A 24,986-nucleotide genomic window follows, 5' to 3' on the forward strand; every position below is an offset into this window, starting at 1 on the left:
GTCTATTTCTGGTAGACCCCAGAGATTCACGATTTGATCGAAGACCAACTGATTTAGCTCCCACTCTCCCTGCTTTAAGCATGTCCTGCTCAGGAAGTCTGCAGTCTGGTTTTCTGAGCCCTTTAAGTGGAGAGCTGTCAAGGACTTTAGACTGTGTTCCGCTATGTGGAAGATGGATTGGGTTACCTCCATCAGAGCTCGACACCTGGTGCCCCCTTGGTGGTTTAGATATGCGACCACTACTTGGTTGTCCGAGAAGACTTTTACATGATGCCCGTGAAGGAGATATAGAAAATGTGTTAGGGCCAGCTTTACCGCTAACAGTTCTTTCATGTTGGAAGAGTCTAGCTTTTGACTTCTGTTCCAATTCCCCTGTGCCACTTGATCGTCTGTGTGCTCCCCAACCCCAGGGGCTTGCATCTGTCGTTAGAATTTTTTCTGTCGGTAGAGCCCAAGGAACCCCTTTTGTTAGATTCCCTGGGTCCGCCCACCATGCTAGGGAGTGTATTGTGTTTGGTGATATACTTAACTGCTCGTCTAAATTCCCGTGCAGAGATATGCCTGAATCTAAAGTCTCCCATTGTAGATCCCGGGAATGACATTGTGCCCACTGTACGGCCGGGATACAGGCAGTCATGGAGCCCAACAGGGACATTGCGTTCCTCAGGGTAGTGACTGGGGATACCGTCAGCTGCAACACTGCCTGTGTCATTTTCTGAATCTTCTCCTGAGGAAGATAGCATGTTTGCGTGATCGAGTCTAGGACTATCCCTAAGTACATCTGTACCTGGGATGGCACCATCTTGGACTTGGCTATGTTTAGCAGCCACCCTAGACTCGACAGTGAAGTCATGACCTGATTCAACTGTTGTTCGCAATGTTGGAATGAGTTCCCTACTACAAGGAGGTCGTCCAGATAGGAAACTATTAGGATGTTCTGCTCCCGTATGTGGGCCATTACTTCTGCCATTATTTTCGTGAATACCCGAGGAGCAATAGCTATCCCGAAGGGGAGAGCCCGGAATTGGAAGTGTTTTACCTCCCCCTGGATATTCACTGCCAGTCTGAGATATTTTTGATAATCTCTGTGGATGGGCACATGGTAATATGCGTCTCGTAAATCTAGAACAGTCATGAAACACAAGGGAAAGAGTATTCTTACGCAAGATTTTGTCTCCATTTTGAAATGTTGTAACTCTAGGAAACTGTTTAATTTTTTTAGATTGATGATCGTTCTGTATGATCCGTCCGGCTTCTTGCGGAGGAAGAGGGGAGAATAGAAACCTGTGCCTCTTTCCTGGTATGGGACTTCTTGCAATACCCCTTTCTGGACTAGTTTCAGAATTTCCTTCTGGAGAGCTGACTGTTCGTGTGACTGTTTTTGAGGCGTTATCCTGAAGAAGTTGCCGGGAGGGACACGAAATTTGAATTTGAGGCCTTCTCGTATAATGCCTAAGATCCAGGGGCTGTTTGAAATTCTTTCCCAGGCTGGAAGAAACTCGGCTAGTCTCCCTCCGACCTGGGGAATACCTTCATTGGGATTTTTTATTATCAGGAGGGGGGGGTTTGTTGAACAAGAAGCCCCTATTTTTATTTCTTCTGTCTTCCCATCCATCCTTTTTTCCTTTTGGGGGTCTTCTCCGCATAAACTTTCTGTTCCGAAAGGAACGTCTATATGACGGGTTAGGGAACCCGGGGAAAGATTTCTTTTTATCCCCCGCTTTGTCGAGGATGTCATCTAATGTTGATCCAAACAGGAATTCCCCTTCGCAAGGTATTGAGCATAACTTGGTCTTCGTTTGCAAGTCCCCCGGCCAGCACTTTAGCCACAGGGCACGTCTTGCTGCGTTGGAAAAAGAGGCCGACCTGGCTGCTAATCTCACTGAGTCCACCGAAGCGTCCGCCAGAAAAGCTGCTGCCCCTTTCATCATGGACACTGACTTTTGTATTGTGTCTCTTGAGACTTTTCCCTTTAGCTGGGAATCCAAATGTTCAAGCCATACCATTAGAGCACGGGCCGTGCAAGTGGCTGCGATGGCTGGTTTTAGACCACCTCCTGCTGCTTCCCATGAGTGTTTTAAGAAAGTGTCTGCTTTTTTGTCCATCGGCTCTTTTAGAGTGCCCATGTCCTCGAAGGGCAGGGCAAATTTTTTGGAGGCCTTTGCTATGGCCACATCCAGTTTGGGTGCCTTGCTCCAGGATGAGCAGGCTGGGTCGTCGAACGGGTATTTTCTCTTGGGAGTCAAGAGAACTTTTTTATCCGGTTTTTTCCATTCTTTCTTGATTAAAGAATGAATCTTCTCATTTATCGGGAATACCCTTCTTTTCTTCTGTTCTAATCCGCTGAACATTATGTCCTGTGCTGTTCTTTTGGGACGTTCATCTACCAGACCCATGGTTGTTCTAATAGCCTTTACCAGTGCGTCTGTCTCTTCGATGGGAAAGCAACTGCGTCCCCCTTCTGACGATAGTGAAGAGGTCTCGGATGTTGATGAATCATTAGAGTCAGATGTTTCACTTTCTGATTCGTTTATGCTGGGTTCAGGAGATTTATGACCTGATCTACGTCTTTCCTTCGGAATTTTAATGCCTTTGAGGGCACTCTCCACCTGATTTTTTATTAATGTTTTCAGGTCTGATGCGAACGCCGGGGACTCCTCCTGAATGGTTTTTTCTATGCAAGACCCGCATAGCTTTTTTTCCCAGGAGGAAGGTAGTTCTTCCGAACATATCGCACAAACTTTGTGCTTTGATTTAGTTGTACACTTTCTTCCCTAGAAGAAAAAGTAATCTCGTATTACATTATTACTTTCACGTAGATCACTCACCCCTTGTGAATGAGAGATACCGTCTCTGGCCTCGGGACTACATCCACTGGATTCGTCGCCGGTCGTGTAGATTTCCCAGAGACTTGGCTGCGTTGTGACCCTGAGCGACCACTGCTGCTGCGCTGCTGGGACGAAGCATTTCCCTTCCGCTGGTGCTGTGAACGCGGGTGCCGCTGCACCTGTAATTGCTCAGGTGACAGTTGTGCACACTCCTGTGCCTCTTGCTCCTCTCTACCACTCATAGTGGCTCCACTCTGCAGTTTTTCAACAAAGGGGATTTCCACGCTTACGCCTTAGGGAACGCTGTTTTTGAATCTGCCGCCGGCAGAAGCGACCATCTGCGCAGGCGCGCGCGTCACTTCCGGTTCGCGGCACAGGCGTCCTATAGGGAAGGTATTATTGGGGACGCCTGTGCGCGCGATTTCTCGTTCCGCCTGCCCCCGCACTTCCGGTTTGGGCGGCGGTGATCGGCGGTGCTGTGGGGCGCTTCCGCTCTAGCGCTCCTGTGCCCGCCATGGAAAGATAGCCACCGCTACCTCCATGTACCGACTAGCGGTACAGAGGCTGAATCGGTGACCGCCGTCACCTGCCTCCTTCCTCCCCCTTTTTTTTTTTTTTTTTTTTCCCACGGGGAAGGCAGGCTGGAACCTCTTCACTGCCTTCCCCTGGCACACTCACCCACAGGGCCCGCCGACCCCAGCGGTGGTGCTTCAGGGTCGGAATAAAAGGGGGGAGAAAACCCGCTGCAACCAGCCGTGACAGGGCGCCCCCTGTCAGGAACCGACCGGCCAGCTCCCTGGAATCCCACGAAGAATCCTTCAGGTACGTGCTGTAGGTTCCCCGTCAGGGACAGGAAACCAACTGATGTGGGAGAGAGGTACGCCCTTTTTCATCTGTAGGTTTCCTGTCCCTGGGGGCGGACCCCTCTCTCCGTGGTGCCATCATGGGGATAGAGAAAACACGTTGCATCCGTCGCTAATGAAAGTCTATGGAGAAAAAAATGCATCCTGCAGGCAACTTTGCAGGATGCGTTTTTTCTTCAAAACGACGCATTGTGACGTGTCGAACGACGCTAGTGTGAAAGTAGCCTTACTCACGCCGTGCACCACACGCTATCCTCCAGATTGCAGCTTGGTAAACAAAAGACAGCCCGAGATGCAGGGTGTCAGTTTCTTTGGTTCCTTTTGCCCCTGTGTTGCTCCACACAGAAAGAGCTCTGCTGACAACTGCTCTGTCTGCTTCCAAATCAACACTGACACACCTCCCCCTCTACTACAGGGCTCTTAATCAGTCACTGCTTCGCTATTCTAATTACAGCTACATCTGTGTCTGCAGTACGCCCTCATGACCCCACTATGCCTCTGTGCGCATTCTGGAGAGCACAAACAGCGACCTCTAGCTGTAACATGGGTCACTGCTTCACAGTATGTATGTAGCAGGGCTGTGTGTATGTATGTATGTATGTATGTAGCAGGGCTGTGTATGTATGTATGTAGCAGGGCTGTGTGTGTATGTGTGTTGTGTGTGTGTAGCGGGGCTGTGTGTGTGTAGCGGGGCTGTGTGTATGTGCGTGTAGCAGGGCTGTGTGTATGTAGCAGGGATGTGTGTGTATGTAGCGGGCCTGTGTGTGTAGCAGGGCTGTGTGTAGTGGGGCTGTGTGTGTGTAGCGGGGCTGTGTGTGTAGCAGGGTTGTGTGTGTAGCAGGGTTGTGTGTGTAGCAGGGTTGTGTGTGTAGCAGGGCTGTGTGTGTAGCAGGGCTGTGTGTGTAGCAGGGCTGTGTGTGTAGCAGGGCTGTGTGTGTAGCAGGGCTGTGTGTGTAGCGGGGCTGTGTGTGTAGCAGGGCTGTGTGTGTAGCAGGGCTGTGTGTGTAGCAGGGCTGTGTGTGTAGCAGGGCTGTGTATGTTTATGTAGTGGGGCTGTGTGTATGTAGCGGGGCTGTGTGTGTAGCAGGGCTGTGTGTGTAGCGGGGCTGTGTGTGTAGCAGGGCTGTGTGTGTAGCAGGGCTGTGTGTGTAGCAGGGCTGTGTATGTTTATGTAGTGGGGCTGTGTGTATGTAGCGGGGCTGTGTGTGTAGCAGGGCTGTGTGTGTAGCAGGGCTGTGTGTGTAGCAGGGCTGTGTGTGTAGCAGGGCTGTGTGTGTAGCAGGGCTGTGTGTGTAGCAGGGCTGTGTGTGTAGCTGGCCTGTGTATGTTTATGTAGTGGGGCTGTGTGTATGTAGCGGGGCTGTGTGTGTAGCAGGGCTGTGTGTGTAGCAGGGCTGTGTGTGTAGCAGGGCTGTGTGTGTAGCAGGGCTGTGTGTGTAGCTGGCCTGTGTATGTTTATGTAGTGGGGCTGTGTGTATGTAGCGGGGCTGTGTGTGTAGCAGGGCTGTGTGTGTAGCAGGGCTGTGTGTGTAGCAGGGCTGTGTGCGTAGCAGGGTTGTGTGTGTGTAGCAGGGTTGTGTGTGTAGCAGGGCTGTGTGTGTAGCGGGGCTGTGTGTGTAGCGGGGCTGTGTGTGTAGCAGGGCTGTGTGTGTAGCAGGGCTGTGTGTAGCAGGGCTGTGTGTGTAGCAGGGTTGTGTGCGTAGCAGGGCTGTGTGCGTAGCAGGGTTGTGTGTGTGTAGCAGGGTTGTGTGTGTAGCAGGGCTGTGTGTGTAGCAGGGCTGTGTGTGTAGCGGGGCTGTGTGTGTAGCAGGGCTGTGTGTGTAGCAGGGCTGTGTGTGTAGCAGGGCTGTGTGTGTAGCAGGGCCTGTGTATGTGTATGTAACGGGGCATCCTACAGTCCGAAAAATGTGATTTTATTAATTTTTTTTTAAAATCTGGATTTGGTATATTTCGATGTAGTCTCATGCAACCTAGCTCCTACTCTATGATTCTGCATGTCTGCAAGCAGTATGCAGAGGCTTACACCTGTGCCATTAGCGGACACGAGTCGCCATTCCCAACCTCTAGCTGCTGATAAAAAGCTTGGACCTGTGTTATCAGATTATCACTGCAGCTTTTCTTTTCAACATTGTAGTGCTTTTTGTGCTTTGACAACCTCTTCCATGCACCAAAATCAATTTTTATGGAGGTTTTTTTGTTCTTTTGATCATGCTGTCTTTTATTTAACCCTCCCAGGTATGGTGGTGTATTCTATTTCTGATGTGATGGATAAGCTGGTCACTCCTACGGATTGCCTGACCCCAGCCTTACAAGATGATTTCTGGTTGAGAAGTGCACGCTTGGAGAAGACTGATCGATGGAGACATGTGGTGGAAGAGATGAATCCAGCAGCAATGGCTGCTTTTGATTTGGCATGCACACAAGCACATCTCTGGAAAACGTGCAAGCAGCTGCTGGAGACTGCAGAGAGACATCTGCAGAAATGTCTGGAAAGCAAAGGTATTCATGCAGTGTAGATTATGATAGGACGCTGAGATTATAAAAGTGCAAATGGTAGATGTTAATGTGTTTTTCCATAAAATATACTTGTTGCAAGTAGAGATGGGGGACCCAAACCGTAACCGTGTTTTGGTCACTGCCCCCCCAACCACTGACTTCACCACGAAGTCCGTGCTAATGTTGGGTTCGGCACTCTGAACATCGGGTGTTTCTCGCACTGTTTTGTGCATGACAGAGCAGCAAATATTACCTCCAATCAGCGGTAAAATCATTACTGCCAGCCAGACAGCCGCATTTCCCACGCTCTCAAGTGACAGTGTGAGCACGCGGAGGTAAAAAGTTTACCTTGTCTCCAATCTCTGACGGATAATGGGCCTGCAACTCCCATTGGCCTACGCTTGCTGCCGCTAATAATAATAATAATAATAAAAAAGTTGGGCCCTCTCCATTTTTGACAACCAGCCAAGCTAAAGCAGACAGCTGGGGCTGTATACTCAGGCTGTTAAGGGGCAGTAGCATCTCATTCCCCGGTGGTTCTCAGCCTGAACGGTCGTATCTTGGCACGATTTTATTCTCAATCAGAGGGAGTGTTTGTGGCAAACACTGGATGTTCGGCTCCCCATTCAAGTAAATAGGGTTCGGGTCTAGGTACCGTTCTGGTACCTGAACTTTTCTTTTTCCTCTAATCCCCCTCCACGACAGCACACAGGAAGCTGCCTCCCCATCCTAATTAGGGACAGGAAACAAGAGGTTTAAATAGCCCTCCCTTGCCACTAGAGCCGTCTCATGAGCGGAAAGGGCCAATGTGTCCATCGAGCAGATCTGCAGAGCTGCTACCTGGTCCTCGGTCCATACCGTCACTAAACACTACAGATTAGATCAAATTTCTTTTATAGGAGGTGTATAAGAGATCTAGCCTTTGGCAGGAAAGTGCTCCAGGCTGTTTTCCCTCCCCAACCATTATTCTGGTATTTCTCCTGTGTGCTGTCGTGGAGGGGATTAAAGAAAATAGAATTAAGGTACCGTCACACTGAACGATATCGCTAGCGATCTGTGACGTTGCAGCGTCCTGGCTAGCTATATCGTTCAGTTTGACACGCAGCAGCGATCAGGCCCCTGCTGTGATGTCGTTGGTCGCTGTAGAAAGTCCAGCACTTTATTTCGTCACTGGACTCCCTGCAGACATCGCTGAATCGGCGTGTGTGACGCCGATTCAGCGATGTCTTCACTGGTAACCAGGGTAAACATCGGGTTACTAAGCGCAGGGCCGCGCTTAGTAACCCGATGTTACCCTGGTTACCATCGTAAAAGTAAAAAACAAACAAACACTACATACTTACCTTCCGCTGTCTGTCCCCGGCGCTGTGCTTCTCTGCACTGGCTGTGAGCGCCGGCCAGCCGGAAAGCAGAGCGGTGACGTCACCTCTCTGCTTTCCGGCCGCTGTGCTCACAGCCAGTGCAGGAAAGCACAGCGCCGGGGACAGACAGCGGAAGGTAAGTATGTAGTGTTTGTTTGTTTTTTACTTTTACAATGGTAACCAGGGTAACATCGGGTTACTAAGCGCGGCCCTGCGCTTAGTAACCCGATGTTTACCCTGGTTACCGGCATCGTTGGTCGTTGGAGAGCTGTCTGTGTGACAGCTCTCCAGCGACCAAACAGCGACGCTGCAGCGATCGACATCGTTGTCGGTATCGCTGCAGCGTCGCTTAGTGTGACGCTACCCTTACACTTACTGGTAATTTGGTTTCTAAGACCCTCCACGACAGTACGGGTAATTCTCACCCCCCCCCCCCCAATAAAGTTATATTCATTTGATTCCTTAGTGTAAATGAAAAACTCAATCATTCATTCTGTGTGGTCCTTGGAAAACACTGGGATTAGGGGAAGGGGAGGGCTATTTAAAGGGAACCTGTCACCTGAATTTGGCGGGACTGGTTTTGGGTCATATGGGCAGAGTTTTCGGTTGTTTGATTCACCCTTTCCTTACCCGCTGGCTGCATGCTGGCTGCAATATTGGATTGAAGTTCATTCTCTGTCCTCCATAGTACACGCCTGCACAAGGCAAGATTGCTTTGCGCAGGCGTGTACTATGGAGGACAGAGAATAAACTTCAATCCAATATTGCAGCCAGCATGCAGCCAGTGGGTAAGGAAAGGGTGAATCAAACACCCGAAAACTCCGCCCATATGACCCAAAACCAGTCCCGCCAAATTCAGGTGACAGAGTCCCTTTAAACCTCTTGTTTCCTGTCCCTAATTAGGATGGGGAGGCAACCTCCTGTGTGCTGTCATGGAGGGTCTTGGAGACCAAATTAAGTGTAATTCTATTTTTTATTTATTTTTTTAAACTATTCCGCCAGACCCAAACATCAAGTTGTCTGCCCATCTTTAGTTGCTAGCTTCAAAGAATAAACCTCGCTTTGGAGTTTTGCTCTCTACAGAATGAGTTAACTGAGAATCCATCAGTGAGCTCATTCTAACAATCTGACAGAGTTTGTAACTAATTTTCTCAGCTTATTTTTGAACGTCGACCATATCAAAGTTGAATGTGTGGAAAACTGAGAGCCTGTAGAAGCCAAACTGTGCAATCCAATTGCAAAAAGTTAGTTTTAGCCTGAAATATATGGACTTGAAGTAAAAAAAAAATAAAATAAAATAAAAAAAAAAAAAAATCTGTTTCACTTGTAACTGTCCCTTTGTACTAAGTTTGTGGGAAAGCATGGTCTTGCTACCCTTGTCCACCATAGCAGGTTAAAACTGTTTTGAGGGCACATCCCAGTGCAGGAACTGTTCCATTCTCATTTATAGAGGACCTGTCATTTGCTAAGAATCTGTCATTTTTTATTTTTTTTAACATGGTGTAAATGTCACTTTTCTGAGTCTAGTGGTTTTTCTTTTGTTCCTGCACCTCTTCGATACTGAGACATGACCCCCCTCTTCCCTGTATATAAACCTAAAGGTACCTTCACACTGAGCGACTTAACAACGATATCGCTAGCGATCCGTGACGTTGCAGCGTCCACGATAGCGATATCGTTGTTTGACACGCAGCAGCGATCTGGATCCTGCTGGGAGATCGTTGGTCGGAGCAGAAAGTCCAGAACTTTATTTCGTCGCTGGACTCCCGCAGACATCGCTGAATCGGCGTGTGTGGCGCCGATTCAGCGATGTCTTCACTGGTAACCAGGGTAAACATTGGGTTACTAAGCGGAGGGCCGCGCTTAGTAACCCGATGTTTACCATGGTTACCATTGTAAATGTAAAAAAAAACAAACACTACATACTTACATTCCGGTGTCTGTCCCCCGGCGCTCTGCTTCCCTGCACTGACTGTGAGCGCCGGCCGGCCGTAAAGCACAGCGGTGACGTCACCGCTCTGCTTTACAGCCGGCCGGCGCCGAGACAGTGCAGGGAAGCTGAGGTCGGGGGACGCGACAGACACCGGAATGTAAGTATGTAGTGTTTTTTTTTTTTTTTTACATTTACAATGGTAACCAGGATAAACATCGGGTTACTAAACGCAGCCTTGCGCTTAGTAACCCGATGTTTACCCTGGTTACCCGGGGACTTCAGCATCGCTGGTCGCTGGAGAGCTGTCTGTGTGACATCTCTCCAGCGACCACACAGAGACGAAACAGCGACGCTGCAGCGATCGGCATCGTTGCCTATATCGCTGCAGCGTCGCTTAATGTGACGGTACATTTACTGGCGAGTTCTTTACCGCTTTCTGGGCATCTCCCTGAGGAACACGCCCCCTTGGCTATTGAGAATAGATCTATAAATTGTGGAGCAAGGGCCTTTTCTCAAGAATGGAGAGTAGCAGGAAGAAAAGAAAGACCACACCAAAATCAGGGGAACTAAAAGCATATTTAGGGCAAGTGACTGGTGATTCCTCTTCATCATTCTACCAGGACTGTAGGTGCTGTAACTTTTTTTCACTTCCCAGCATGCACTGCTTATTTACTGCATTATTAAATGAGATCTAGTTGATTAGGCTGGTAAAAGTAATAAGAAAATGTTTTGTTTTTTTTCAGGCCGGACCTATGATGTGATTATGGAGCATCCTGAAGGGATCAGAGGTGTCCACAGTGTTACTCAGCAAATAAGTAAAATTCTTAACTACCTCAGCATACCACAAGGGCAGACGGAGATAGGTAAAACATCAACTCGGGACAGAGTTTCCCCTTTCTTTCTGGCACCAATATTATATTTGTAGTAGCCAAATGTCTTGATTGTATTTTCTTCCTGACTAGCTTTTTTTTTTTTTTTCTTTCTTTCTTTCTTTTTTTCTATCCCCTCTTCCAAGAGCTGTAACTTTTGTTACTTTTCTTTCCAGATAGCAGTATGAGGGCTTGCATTTCTGCAGAGCAAGCTGTAGTCATTAAAGGGAACCTGTCACCCCGTTTTTTTCAGATTGAGATATAAATACTGTTAAATAGGGCCTGCGCTGTGCGTTACTATAGTGTATGTAGTGTACCCTGATTCCCCACCTATGCTGAGAAATACATTACCAAAGTCGCCGTTTTCGCCTGTCAATCAGGCAGGTCGGGTGGGCGTGGTGACATCGCTCTTTTCTTCCCCAGCTTTCCGTTGGTGGCGTAGTGGTGTGCGCATGTCGCAGTGCCGAATCCACTGCGCGCACGTGAAGAAGCAGCGCGCGATCTGCGCTATTACCCCCTGTCATCGGTGGGGGCGGCCATCTTCCTGGGGCCGTGCGTGCGCAGATGGAGTGCTCTGCTGCACGGGGCTTCAGGAAAATGGCCACGGGATGCCGCGCGTGCGCAGAAGAGATCGCGGCGGCCATTTTCCCAAAGCCGAGTTTGCATGTGATTCATCACTGCGACATGCGCACACCACAACGCCACCAACGGAAAGCTGGGGAAGAAAAGAGCGATGTCACCACGCCCACCCGACCTGACCAGCCTGATTGACAGGCGAAAACGGCGACTTTGGTAAGTTATTTCTCAGCATAGGTGGGGAATCAGGGTACACTACATACACTATTGTAACGCACAGCGCAGGCCCTATTTAACAGTATCTATATATCAATATGAAAAAACGGGGTGACAGGTTACCTTTAATGTCACCATTAATTTTATTTTACCTTTTATTACACCAATTCTGGCTTTGTTTGTTTTTGTTTTTTTATTCTCTTAAAGACTTTTACTGATCTGGTTTAATTCATTCTCTATTTTGAAAACTATGGACACAGTGATACTCAATGTTTATTGTTTACATGTTTATTATTTTTTTAACCCCCTTAACGACCGCCGATACGCCTTTTAATGGCGGCAGTTAAGGGTACTTATTCCTCAGCGCCGCTTTTTAACGGCGCTGAGAAATAAGGTTATAGCGCCCCGCAGCGACAGAAAATCTCCGGGGTTTCTGCTACCAAGGGTAGCAGAGACCCCAGAGAACATGATTCAGATCACTTTTTGCCATCCCCAATGTTGCAATCATAGTTATTAACCGCACAAGAGCGACGATAGAAAAAAAAAAGTACGGTTTCCCATTTATTTCTCTCTCCTCTGATATGATGTAGCACATCAGAGGAGAGAGAAATAGGTTCCCCCAAGCCCCCCTCCGTACCTCCGATGTCCCCCTGAGATCTGTCGGTCGTCACCTGGCAAATTAGGAGATTTTTTCCTATTGGTTTATTTTCACCACTGTGCTAGACCCTATCATAGTGATCAAAATAAAAAAAATAGTAAGTCAAACTCCCTTTATCACCCCATTAGGTAAAACTAATTACATTTTTTCCGTTGGGGTTGGGGCTAGGGTTAGTGTTGTGACTAGGGTAAGGGTTGTGGCTAGGGTAAGGGTTGTGGCTAGGGTAAGGGTTGTGGCTAGGGTAAAGGTTGTGGCTAGGGTAAGGGTTGTGGCTAGGGTAAGGGTTGTGGCTAGGGTAAGGGTTGTGGCAAGGGTTAGGGTTAAAGTTGGGCTACTGTTAGGGTTGGGATTAGAGCTAGGTTTGGCTGGTGCTGGGGTTAGAGTTTTGGTGCTGGGGTTAGGGTTGGGATTAGGGTTAGGGGTGTGTTGGGGTTAAGGTTGGAGTTAGAATTGGGGGTTTCCACTGTTTAGGTACATCAGGGGGTCTCCAAACCCGACATGGCGCCCGACATGGATTCTAGCCAATTTTGTGTTCAAAAAGTCAAACGGTGCCCCCTCCCTTCTGAGCCCTGCCATGCGCCTAAGCAGTAGCTTTCCCCACATACGGGGTATCGGCATACTAGGGAGAAATTGCACAAAAAATTTTGTAGTCCATTTTCTCCTGATACGCATGTGAAAATAAAAATGTTTGATTCCTAAGTAAATTTTTTGTTAAAAAATTAAATACCATATATACTCGAGTATAAGCCGATATTTTCAGCCCAAATTTTTTGGCTTATACTCGAGTCACGGTCGGCGGCAGGGTCGGCGGGTGAGGGGGAGAGGGCGCTGAGGCATACTCACCTAGTCCCGGCGCTCCTGGCTCTGTCCCTGCAGCAGTCCCACGGTCTCCGGGTGCCGCAGCTCTTCCCCTGTTCAGCGGTCAAGTGGGACCGCTCATTAGAGAAATGAATATGGACTCCACTCCCATAGGGGTGGAGCCGCATATTCATTTCTCTAATGAGCGGTAACGGTGACCGCTGATAGAGGAAGAGGCTGCGGCACCGAAGACCAGCTGTCCGGGAGAAGGAGCAGGTAAGTATTACATAGTCACCTGTCCGTGTTTCACACGCCGGGCGCCGCTCTGTCTTCGCGTCCTCTTGCACTGACTGTTCAGGTCAGAGGGCGTGATGACGTATAGTGTGCACGGCGCCCTCTGCCTGATCAGTCAGTGCGGAGAGACGCCGGGACGAGATGCTGAGGAGCTGCAAGCAAGAGAGGCGAGTATGGCATTTTTTAAAATTATTATTGCAGCAGCAATGGCACAGCTTTCTATGGTACATCTATGGGGCAATAATGAACGGTGCAGAGCACTATATGGCACAGCTATGGGGCAATAATGAACGGTGCAGAGCACTATATGGCACAGCTATGGGGCAATAATGAACGGTGCAGAGCACTATATGGCACAGCTATGGGGCAATAATGAACGGTGCAGAGCACTGTTATGACCTGGTGGTCAGGACAATAATGGACCTGGTGGTTAAGAGCACACGGAATGACCTGATAGTTACTGATAATATAGGACGAGCTCTGGGACGTGGGAACTCTGCTGACCGCAATCCCTAATCCTATCAACCACACTAGAAATAGCCGTGGATTGCTCCTAACGCTCGCTATGCAACTCGGCACAGCCTAAGGAACTAGCTAGCCCTAAAGATAGAAAAATAAAGCCTACCTTGCCTCAGAGAAATTCCCCAAAGGAAAAGGCAGCTCCCCACATATGACTGTGAGTAAAGATGAAAATACAAACACAGAGATGAAATAGATTAAGCAAAGTGAGGCCCGACTTACTGAACAGACTGAGGATAGGAAAGGTAGCTTTGCGGTCAGCACAAAAACCTACAAAAAGACCACGCAGAGGGCGCAAAAAGACCCTCCGCACCGACTCACGGTGCGGAGGTGCTCCCTCTGCGTCCCAGAGCTTCCAGCAAGCAAGACAACAAACAAAATAGCAAGCTGGACAGAAAAATAGCAAACCAGAGAAAAACAAGCAGTCACTTAGCTTCTGCTGGGAAGACAGGTCACAAGAACGATCCAGGAGTGAACTAGACCAATACTGGAACATTGACAGGTGGCATGGAGCAAAGATCTAAGTGGAGTTAAATAGAGCAGCCAGCTAACGAATTAACCTCGTCACCTGTGGAAGGAAACTCAGAAACACCCACAGCCACCAGAGAAAGTCCATGGACAGAACCAGCTGAAGTACCATTCATGACCACAGGAGGGAGCCCGACAACAGAATTCACAACAGTACCCCCCCCCCCCTTGAGGAGGGGTCACCGAATCCTCACCAGAGCCCCCAGGCCGACCAGGACGAGCCAAATGAAAGGCACGAACCAGATCGGCAGCATGAACATCAGAGGCAAAAACCCAGGAATTATCTTCCTGACCATAACCCTTCCACTTGACCAGGTACTGGAGTTTCCGTCTCGAAATACGAGAATCCAAAATCTTCACCACCACATACTCCAACTCCCCCTCGACCAACACTGGGGCAGGAGGATCAACGGATGGAACCACAGGCGCCACGTATCTCCACAACAACGACCTATGGAACACATTATGGATGGCAAAAGAAGCAGGAAGGGCCAAACGAAATGACACAGGATTGATAACCTCAGAAATCTTATACGGACCAATGAAACGAGGCTTAAACTTAGGAGAGGAAACCTTCATAGGAACATAACGAGACGACAACCAAACCAAATCCCCAACACGAAGTCGGGGACCCACACAGCGCCGGCGGTTAGCGAAACGTTGAGCCTTCTCCTAGGACAATGTCAAATTGTCCAGCACATGAGTCCAAATCTGCTGCAACCTATCCACCACAGTATCTACACCAGGACAGTCCGAAGACTCAACCTGCCCTGAAGAAAAACGCGGATGGAGACCAGAATTGCAGAAAAACGGCGAAACCAAAGTAGCCGAGCTGGCCCGATTATTAAGGGCGAACTCAGCCAACGGCAAAAAGGACACCCAATCATCCTGATCAGCAGAAACAAAGCATCTCAGATATGTTTCCAAAGTTTGATTAGTTTGTTCGGTTTGGCCATTTGTCTGAGGATGGAAAGCCGAGGAAAAAGACAAATCAATGCCCATCCTAGCACAAAAAGATCGCCAAAACCTCGAAACAAACTGGGAACCTCTGTCAGAAACGATGTTCTCCGGGATACCATGTAAACGAACCACATGCTGGAAAAATAATGGCACCAAATCAGAGGAGGAAGGCAATTTAGACAAAGGTACCAAATGGACCATCTTAGAAAAGCGATCACAAACCACCCAAATGACCGACATCTTTTGAGAGACGGGGAGATCCGAAATAAAATCCATAGAAATATGCGTCCAGGGCCTCTTCGGGACCGGCAAGGGCAAAAGCAACCCACTGGCACGAGAACAGCAGAGCTTAGCCCGAACACAAGTCCCACAGGACTGCACAAAAGAACGCACATCCCGCGACAAAGACGGCCACCAAAAGGATCTAGCCACCAAATCTCTGGTACCAAAGATTCCAGGATGCCCAGCCAACACTGAACAATGAATCTCAGAGATAACTCTACTAGTCCATCTATCAGGGACAAACAGTTTCTCTGCTGGGCAACGGTCAGGTCTATCAGCCTGAAATTTTTGCAGCACCCGCCGCAAATCAGGGGAGATGGCAGACAAAATTACCCCCTCTTTGAGAATACCCGCCGGCTCAGGAACACCCGGAGAGTCAGGCACAAAACTCCTTGACAGGGCATCAGCCTTCACATTCTTAGAGCCCGGAAGGTACGAAACCACAAAATCAAAACAGGAGAAAAATAACGACCATCGAGCCTGTCTCGGATTCAACCGTTTGGCAGACTCAAGATAAGTCAAATTCTTGTGATCTGTCAAGACCACCACGCGATGCTTGGCTCCTTCAAGCCAATGACGCCACTCCTCGAAAGCCCACTTCATGGCCAACAACTCTCGATTGCCAACATCATAATTGCGCTCAGCAGGCGAAAACTTTCTAGAAAAGAAGGCACATGGTTTCATCACCGAGCCATCAGAACTTCTTTGCGACAAAACAGCCCCTGCTCCAATCTCAGAAGCATCAACCTCAACCTGAAACGGGAGCGAAACATCTGGCTGGCACAACACAGGGGCAGAAGAAAAACGACGCTTCAACTCCTGAAAAGCCTCTACAGCTGCAGAAGACCAATTGACCACATCAGCACCTTTCTTGGTCAAATCAGTCAACGGCTTAGCAACACTAGAAAAATTAGCGATGAAGCGCCGATAAAAATTAGCAAAGCCCAGGAACTTTTGCAGGCTCTTCACAGATGTCGGCTGAGTCCAATCGTAAATGGCTTGGACTTTAACAGGGTCCATCTCGATAGTAGAAGGGGAAAAAATGAACCCCAAAAATGAAACCTTCTGAACTCCAAAGAGACACTTTGACCCCTTCACAAACAAGGAATTCGCACGAAGGACCTGGAACACCATTCTGACCTGCTTCACATGAGACTCCCAATCATCCGAAAAGACCAAAATATCATCCAAATACACAATCAGGAATTTATCCAGGTACTCTCGGAAGATGTCATGCATAAAGGACTGAAATACTGATGGAGCATTGGAAAGCCCGAATGGCATAACCAGGTACTCAAAATGGCCCTCGGGCGTATTAAATGCTGTTTTCCATTCATCGCCTTGTTTAATACGCACAAGATTATACGCCCCTCGAAGATCTATCTTGGTGAACCAACTAGCCCCTTTAATACGAGCAAACAAATCAGACAGCAACGGCAAAGGATACTGAAATTTGACTGTAATTTTATTGAGAAGGCGGTAATCAATACAAGGTCTCAAAGAACCATCCTTCTTGGCCACAAAAAAGAACCCCGCTCCTAACGGTGATGACGACGGGCGAATATGGCCTTTCTCCAAGGATTCCTTTATATAACTCCGCATAGCGGCGTGTTCTGGCACAGATAAATTGAACAATCAGCCCTTAGGAAACTTACTACCAGGAATCAAATTAATTGCACAATCGCAATCCTTATGAGGAGGTAGGGCACTGGCTTTGGGCTCATCAAATACATCCCGATAATCCGACAAAAACTCTGGAACTTCAGAAGGAGTGGAAGACGAAATAGACAAAAATGGAACATCACCATGTACCCCCTGGCAACCCCAGCTGGACACAGACATAGATTTCCAGTCCAATACTGGATTATGAACCTGTAGCCATGGCAACCCCAAAACGACCACATCATGCAGATTATGCAACACCAAAAAGCGAATATCCTCCTGATGTGCAGGAGCCATGCACATGGTCAATTGGGTCCAGTACTGAGGCTTATTCTTGGCCAAAGGCGTAGCATCAATTCCTCTCAATGGAATAGGATACTTCAAGGGCTCCAAGAAAAAACCACAGCGCCTAGCATACTCCAAGTCCATCAAATTCAGGGCAGCGCCTGAATCCACAAATGCCATAACAGAATAGGATGACAAAGAGCAAATCAGAGTAACGGACAATAGAAATTTAGACTGTACCGTACCAATGGTGGCAGACCTAGCGAACCGCTTAGTGCGCTTAGGACAATCGGAGATAGCATGAGTGGAATCACCACAGTAAAAACATAGCCCATTCCGACGTCTGTGTTCTTGCCGTTCAGCTCTGGTCAAAGTCCTATCACATTGCATAGGCTCAGGCCCATGCTCAGATAGTACCGCCAAATGGTTCACAGCTTTACGCTCACGCAAGCGTCGATCGATCTGAATGGCCAAAGACATAGACTCATTCAGACCAGCAGGCATGGGAAATCCCACCATGACATCCTTAAGGGCTTCAGAGAGACCCTTTCTGAAAATTGCTGCCAGGGCACATTCATTCCACTGAGTGAGCACAGACCACTTTCTAAACTTCTGGCAATATATCTCCGCTTCATCCTGACCCTGACACAGAGCCAGCAAGATTTTCTCTGCCTGATCCACTGAATTAGGTTCGTCATAAAGCAATCCAAGCGCCAGGAAAAATGCATCAACATCACGCAATGCCGGATCTCCTGGCGCAAGGGAAAATGCCCAGTCTTGAGGGTCACCACGTAACAAAGAAATAATGATCTTTACTTGTTGAACAGGGTCACCTGAGGAGCGAGGTGTCAAGGCAAGAAACAATTTACAATTATTTTTGAAATTCAAGAACTTAGATCCATCACCAAAAAACAAATCAGGAATTGGAATCCTAGGCTCTGACGTCGGATTCTGAACCACAAAATCTTGAATGTTTTGTACACTTATAGTGAGATTATCCATCAAAGATGACAGACCTTGAATGTCCATGTCTACACCTGTGTTCTGAACCACCCAGATGTAAAGGGGAAAAGAGAGACAAAACACACTGCAAAGAAAAAAAAATGGTCTCAGAACTTCTCTTATCCCTCTATTGAGATGCATTAGTACTTTGGGCCACCTGTACTGTTATGACCTGGTGGTCAGGACAATAATGGACCTGGTGGTTAAGAGCACACGGAATGACCTGACAGTTACTGATAATATAGGACGAGCTCTGGGACGTGGGAACTCTGCTGACCGCAATCCCTAATCCTATCACACACACTAGAAATAGCCGTGGATTGCTCCTAACGCTCCCTATGCAACTCGGCACAGCCTAAGGAACTAGCTAGCCCTAATGATAGAAAAATAAAGCCTACCTTGCCTCAGAGAAATTCCCCAAAGGAAAAGGCAGCCCCCCACATATAATGACTCTGAGGAAAGATGAAAATACAAACACAGAGATGAAATAGATTAAGCAAAGTGAGGCCCGACTTACTGATCAGACTGAGGATAGGAAAGGTAGCTTTGCGGTCAGCACAAAAACCTACAAAAAGACCACGCAGAGGGCGCAAAAAGACCCTCCGCACCGACTCACGGTGCGGAGGTGCTCCCTCTGCGTCCCAGAGCTTCCAGCAAGCAAGACAACAATCAAAATAGCAAGCTGGACAGAAAAATAGCAAACCAGAGAAAAACAAGCAGTCACTTAGCTTCTGCTGGGAAGACAGGCCACAAGAACGATCCAGGAGTGAACTAGACCAATACTGGAACATTGACAGGTGGCATGGAGCAAAGATCTAAGTGGAGTTAAATACAGCAGCCAGCTAACGAATTAACCTCGTCACCTGTGGAAGGAAACTCAGAAACACCCACAGCCACCAGAGAAAGTCCATGGACAGAACCAGCCGAAGTACCATTCATGACCACAGGAGGGAGTCCGACAACAGAATTCACAACAGAGCACTATATAGCAGAGCTATGGGGCAATAATGAATGGTGCAGAGCACTATATGGCACAGCTATGGGGCAATAATGAACGGTGCAAAGCACTATATGGCACAGCTATGGGGCAATAATGAACGGTGCAGAGCACTATATGGCACAGCTATGGGGCAATAATGAACGGTGCAGAGCACTATATGGCACAGCTATGGGGCCATAATGAACGGTATGGAGCATCTATTTTTATTTTTGAAATTCACCGGTAGCTGCTGCATTTTCAACCCTAGGCTTATACTCGAGTCAATAAGTTTTCCCAGTTTTTTTGTGGCAAAATTAGGGGGGTCGGCTTATGCTCGGGTCGGCTTATACTCGAGTATATACGGTATTCATTTTTTTCCTTCCATATTAGGGTTAATACACTTCTTGAATATGGTTTTGAGCACTTTGAGGGGTGCAGTTTCTAGAATGGTGTCACTTTTTGGTATTTTATATTGACCCCCCAAACTTACTTCAAATGTGAGGTGGTCCCTAAAAAAAAAAATGGTTTCGTAAATGTTTGTTGGAAAAATGAGATCGCTGGTCAAATTTTAACCCTTATAGATGACCTAACAAAATTGTTTCAAAAATTTTGCTGATGTAAAGTAGACATGTGGGGAAATGTTATTTATTAACTATTTTGTGTGACACTACTCTCTGATTTAAGGGTACAAAAATTAAGTTTGAAAATTGCTAAATTTTTGCCAAATTTCGTTTTTTTCCCCCCATAAATACATGCAAGTTATAGCGAAGAAATTTTACCACTAAAATGAAGTACATTGTATCACGAAAAAACATTCTCAGAATCCGTGGGATCCGTTGAAGCATTCCGGAGTTACAACTTCATAAAGTGATAGTGGTCAGAATTGAAAAATTGGCCCAATCATTAAGTACCAAATTGGTTCTTTCACTAAGGGGTTAATAAGGCTATGTTCACTCGTTGCTTTTTTTTTTTTTTCCTACAGGCAAAACCTGTTCTCTTGGCAGTAAAGAAGCTGCTTCTAAAAAGTAGAAAAAACTGCGCACTTGCTGTATTTCTTTTGGCTGTATTTTTATTGTCTCTTGTGCAAGGTGATACGTTTAGTGCTCCCCCCCCCCCCCAAAAAAAAAAAAAAAATGAAAATATGATACAACTTCTTAGGCCATGTTCACACGTTGCGGTTTTTACCGTGGAACCGCAGCGATTTTGCCGCTGCGGGTCCACTGCAGTTTCCTTTGCGTTTACATTTACATGTAAACCAATGGAAACCGCAAACCGCTGTGCACATACTGCGGGAAAAACCGCGCAGAAACGCAGCGGTTAAAAACCCGCAGCATGTCACTTCTTTGTGCAGAATCGCAGCGATTCTGCACCCATAGAAATGCATTAACCCCTTTACCCCCAAGGGTGGTTTGCACGTTAATGACCAGGCCAATTTTTACAATTCTGACCACTGTCCCTTTATGAGGTTATAACTCCGAAACGCTTCAACGGATCCTGGTGATTCTGACATTGTTTTCTCGTGACATATTGTACTTCATGATAGTGGTAAAATTTCTTTGATAGTACCTGCGTTTATTTGTGAAAAAAACGGAAATTTGACGAAAATTTTGAAAATTTCGCAATTTTCAAACTTTGAATTTTTATGCAATTAAATCACAGAGATATGTCACACAAAATACTTAATAAGTAACATTTCCCACATGTCTCCTTTACATCAGCATAATTTTGGAACCAATTTTTTTTGTTGTTAGGGAGTTATAAGGGTTAAAAGTTGACCAGCAATTTCTCATTTTTACAACACCATTTTTTTTTAGCGACCACGTCTCATTTGAAGTCATTTTGAGGGGTCTATATGATAGAAAATGCCCAAGTGTGACACCATTCTAAAAACTGCACCCCTCAAGGTGCTCAAAACCACATTCAAGAAGTTTATTAACCCTTCAGGTGTTTAATAGGAATTTTTGGAATGTTTAAATAAAAATGAACATTTAACTTTTTTACACAAAAAATTTACTTCAGCTCCAATTTGTTTTATTTTACCAAGGGTAACAGGAGAAATTGGACCCAAAAAGTTGTTGTCCAATTTGTCCTGAGTACGCTGATACCCCATATGTGGCAGTAAACCACTGTTTGGGCGCATGGGAGAGCTCGGAAGGGAAGGAGCGCAGTTTGACTTTTCAATGCAAAATTGACAGAAATTGAGATGGGACGCCATGTTGCGTTTGGAGAGCCACTGATGTGCCTAAACATTGAAACCCCCCACAAGTGACACCATTTTGGAAAGTAGACCCCCTAAGGAACTTATCTAGAGGTGTGGTGAGCACTTTGACCCACCAAGTGCTTCACAGAAGTTTATAATGCAGAACCGTAAAAATAAAAAATCATATTTTTTCACAAAAATTATATTTTTGCCCCCAATTTTTTATTTTTCCAAGGGTAAGAGAAGAAATTGGACCTCAAAAGTTGTTGTCCAATTTGTCCTGAGTACGCTGATACCCCATATGTGGCAGTAAACCACTGTTTGGGCGCATGGGAGAGCTCGGAAGGGAAGGAGCGCAGTTTGACTTTTCAATGCAAAATTGACAGAAATTGAGATGGGACGCCATGTTGCGTTTGGAGAGCCACTGATGTGCCTAAACATTGAAACCCCCCACAAGTGACACCATTTTGGAAAGTAGACCCCCTAAGGAACTTATCTAGAGGTGTGGTGAGCACTTTGACCCACCAAGTGCTTCACAGAAGTTTATAATGCAGAACCGTAAAAATAAAAAATCATATTTTTTCACAAAAATTATATTTTTGCCCCCAATTTTTTATTTTTCCAAGGGTAAGAGAAGAAATTGGACCTCAAAAGTTGTTGTCCAATTTGTCCCGAGTACGCTGATACCCCATATGTGGCAGTAAACCACTGTTTGGGCGCATGGGAGAGCTCGGAAGGGAAGGAGCGCCGTTTGACTTTTCAATGCAAAATTGACTGGAATTGAGATGGGACGCCATGTTGCGTTTGGAGAGCCACTGATGTGCCTAAACATTGAAACCCCCCACAAGTGACACCATTTTGGAAAGTAGACCCCCTAAGGAACTTATCTGGATGTGTGGTGAGCACTTTGACCCACCAAGGGCTTCACAGAAGTTTATAATGCAGAGCCATAAAAATAAAACAAAATTTTTTTCCCACAAAAATTATTTTTTAGCCCCCAGTTTTGTATTTTCCCTAGGGTAACAGGAGAAATTGGACCCCAAAAGTTGTTGTCCAATTTGTCCTGAGTACGCTGATACCCCATATGTGGGGGGGAACCACCGTTTGGGCGCATGGGAGGGTTCGGAAGGGAAGGAGCGCCATTTGGAATGCAGACTTAGATGGAATGGTCTGCAGGCGTCACATTGCGTTTGCAGAGCCCCTAATGTACCTAAACAGTAGAAACCCCCCACAAGTGACACCATTTTGGAAAGTAGACCCCCTAAGGAACTCATCTTGATGTGTTGTGAGAGCTTTGAACCCCCAAGTGTTTCACTACAGTTTATAACGCAGAGCCGTGAAAATAAAAAATCTTTTTGTTTTCCCACAAAAATTATTTTTTAGCCCCCAGTTTTGTATTTTCCCAAGGGTAACAGGAGAAATTGGTCCACAAAAGTTGTTGTCCAATTTGTCCTGAGTACGCTGATACCCCATATGTTGGGGTAAACCCCTGTTTGGGCACACAGGAGAGCTCGGAAGGGAAGGAGCACTGTTTTACTTTTTCAACGCAGAATTGGCTGGAATTGAGATCGGACGCCATGTCGTGTTTGGAGAGCCCCTGATGTGCCGAAACAGTGGAAACCCCCCAATTATAACTGAAACCCTAATCTAAACACACCCCTAACCCTAATTCCAACGGTAACCCTAACCACACCTTTAACCCTGACACACCCCTAACCCTAATCCCAACCCTATTCCCAACTGTAAATGTAATCTAAACCCTAACCCTAACTTTAGCCCCAACCCTAACTGTAGCCCCAACCCTAACCCTAACCCTAGCCCTAACCCTAGCCGTAACCCTAGCCCTAACCCTAGCCCTAACCCTAACCCTAGCCCTAACCCTAGCCCTAACCCTAACCCTAACCCTAACCCTAGCCCTAACCCTAGCCCTAACCCTAGCCCTAACCCTAGCCCTAACCCTAGCCCTAACCCTAGCCCTAGCCCTAGCCCTAGCCCTAACCCTAGCCCTAACCCTAGCCCTAACCCTAGCCCTAACCCTAACCCTAGCCCTAACCCTAACCCTAGCCCTAGCCCTAACCCTAGCCCTAACCCTAGCCCTAACCCTAGCCCTAACCCTAGCCCTAATGGGAAAATGGAAATAAATACATTTTTTTTTATTTTTCCCTAACTAAGGGGGTGATGAAGGGGGGTTTGATTTACTTTTATAGCGAGTTTTTTAGCGGATTTTTATGATTGGCAGCCGTCACACACTGAAAGACCCTTTTTATTGCAAAAAATATTTTTTGCAATACCACATTTTGAGAGCTATAATTTTTCCATATTTTGGTCCACAGAGTCATGTGAGGTCTTGTTTTTTGCGGGACGAGTTGACGTTTTTATTGAAAACATTTTTGGGCACGTGACATTTTTTTATCGCTTTTTATTCCGATTTTTGTGAGGAAGAATGACCAAAAGCCAGCTATTCATGAATTTCTATTGGGGGAGGCATTTATACCGTTCCGCGTTTGGTAAAATTGATAAATCAGTTTTATTCTTCGGGTCAGTACGATTACAGCGATACCTCATTTATATCATTTTTTTATGGTTTGGTGCTTTTATACGATAAAAACTATTTTACAGAAAAAATAATTATTTTTGCATCGCTTTATTCTCAGGACTATAACTTTTTTATTTTTTTGCTGATGATGCTGTATGGCGGCTCTTTTTTTGCGGGACAATATGACGCTTTCAGCGGTACCATGGTTATTTATATCTGTCCTTTTGATCGCGTGTTATTCCACTTTTTGTTCGGCGGTATGATAATAAAGCGTTGTTTTTTGCCTCGTTTTTTTTTTTTTTTTCTTACGGTGTTTACTGAAGGGGTTAACTAGTGGGACAGTTTTATAGGTCGGGTCGTTACGGACGCGGCGATACTAAATATGTGTACTTTTATTGGTTTTTTTTTTTTATTTAGATGAAGAAATGTATTTATGGGAATAATATTTTTTTTTTTTTCATTATTTTGGAATATTTTTTTTTATTTTTTTTACACATTTGGAAATTTTTTTTTTTACTTTTTTACTTTGTCCCAGGGGGGGACATCACAGATCAGTGATCTGACAGTTTGCACAGCACTCTGTCAGATCACTGATCTGATAGGAGTGCTGCAGGCTTCACAGTGCATGCTCTGAGCAGGCTCTGTGAAGCCACCTCCCTCCCTGCAGGACCCGGATCCGCGGCCATCTTGGATCCGGGGCTCGAGCAGGGAGGGAGGTGAGGAGACCCTCGCAGCAACGCGATCACATCGCGTTGCTGCGGGGGGCTCAGGGAAGCCCGCAGGGAGCCCCCTCCCTGCGCGGTGCTTCCCTGCACCGCCGGCACATCGCGATCATCTTTGATCGCGGTGTGCCAGGGGTTAATGTGCCGGGGGCGGTCCGTGACCGCTCCTGGCACATAGTGCCGGATGTCAGCTGCGAGAAGCAGCTGACACCCGGCCGCGATCGGCCGCGCTCCCCCCGTGAGCGCGGCCGATCGGCTATGACGTACTATCCCGTCCAGGGTCAGATAAGCCCAGGGCACCTCGACGGGATAGTACGTCTAAGGTCACAGAGGGGTTAATCTGCTTACTTCCCGCATGGGGCTGTGCCCACCATGCGGGAATTAAGCGGATAATGTGCGGGTTATACCCGGTGTGGAGG

The 24,986-nt window shown here is 46.9% G+C and overlaps 1 protein-coding gene across 1 annotated transcript in view; it reads left to right on the top strand.

Annotated features, from left to right (window-relative positions):
- Window positions 1–24,986, top strand: part of ZFYVE26 (zinc finger FYVE-type containing 26) — a 155,252-nt gene that overhangs the window by 25,838 nt on the left and 104,428 nt on the right. Inside the window, exons 7-8 of the mRNA XM_069726414.1 lie at window positions 5,927–6,190; window positions 10,225–10,344. Coding sequence (XP_069582515.1) covers window positions 5,927–6,190; window positions 10,225–10,344 — 384 coding nt within the window. The remainder of the gene's footprint in view (window positions 1–5,926; window positions 6,191–10,224; window positions 10,345–24,986) is intronic.

The sequence above is a fragment of the Ranitomeya imitator genome, chromosome 1 (genome assembly GCF_032444005.1).
Source record: "Ranitomeya imitator isolate aRanImi1 chromosome 1, aRanImi1.pri, whole genome shotgun sequence".
Taxonomy (NCBI): domain Eukaryota; kingdom Metazoa; phylum Chordata; class Amphibia; order Anura; family Dendrobatidae; genus Ranitomeya; species Ranitomeya imitator.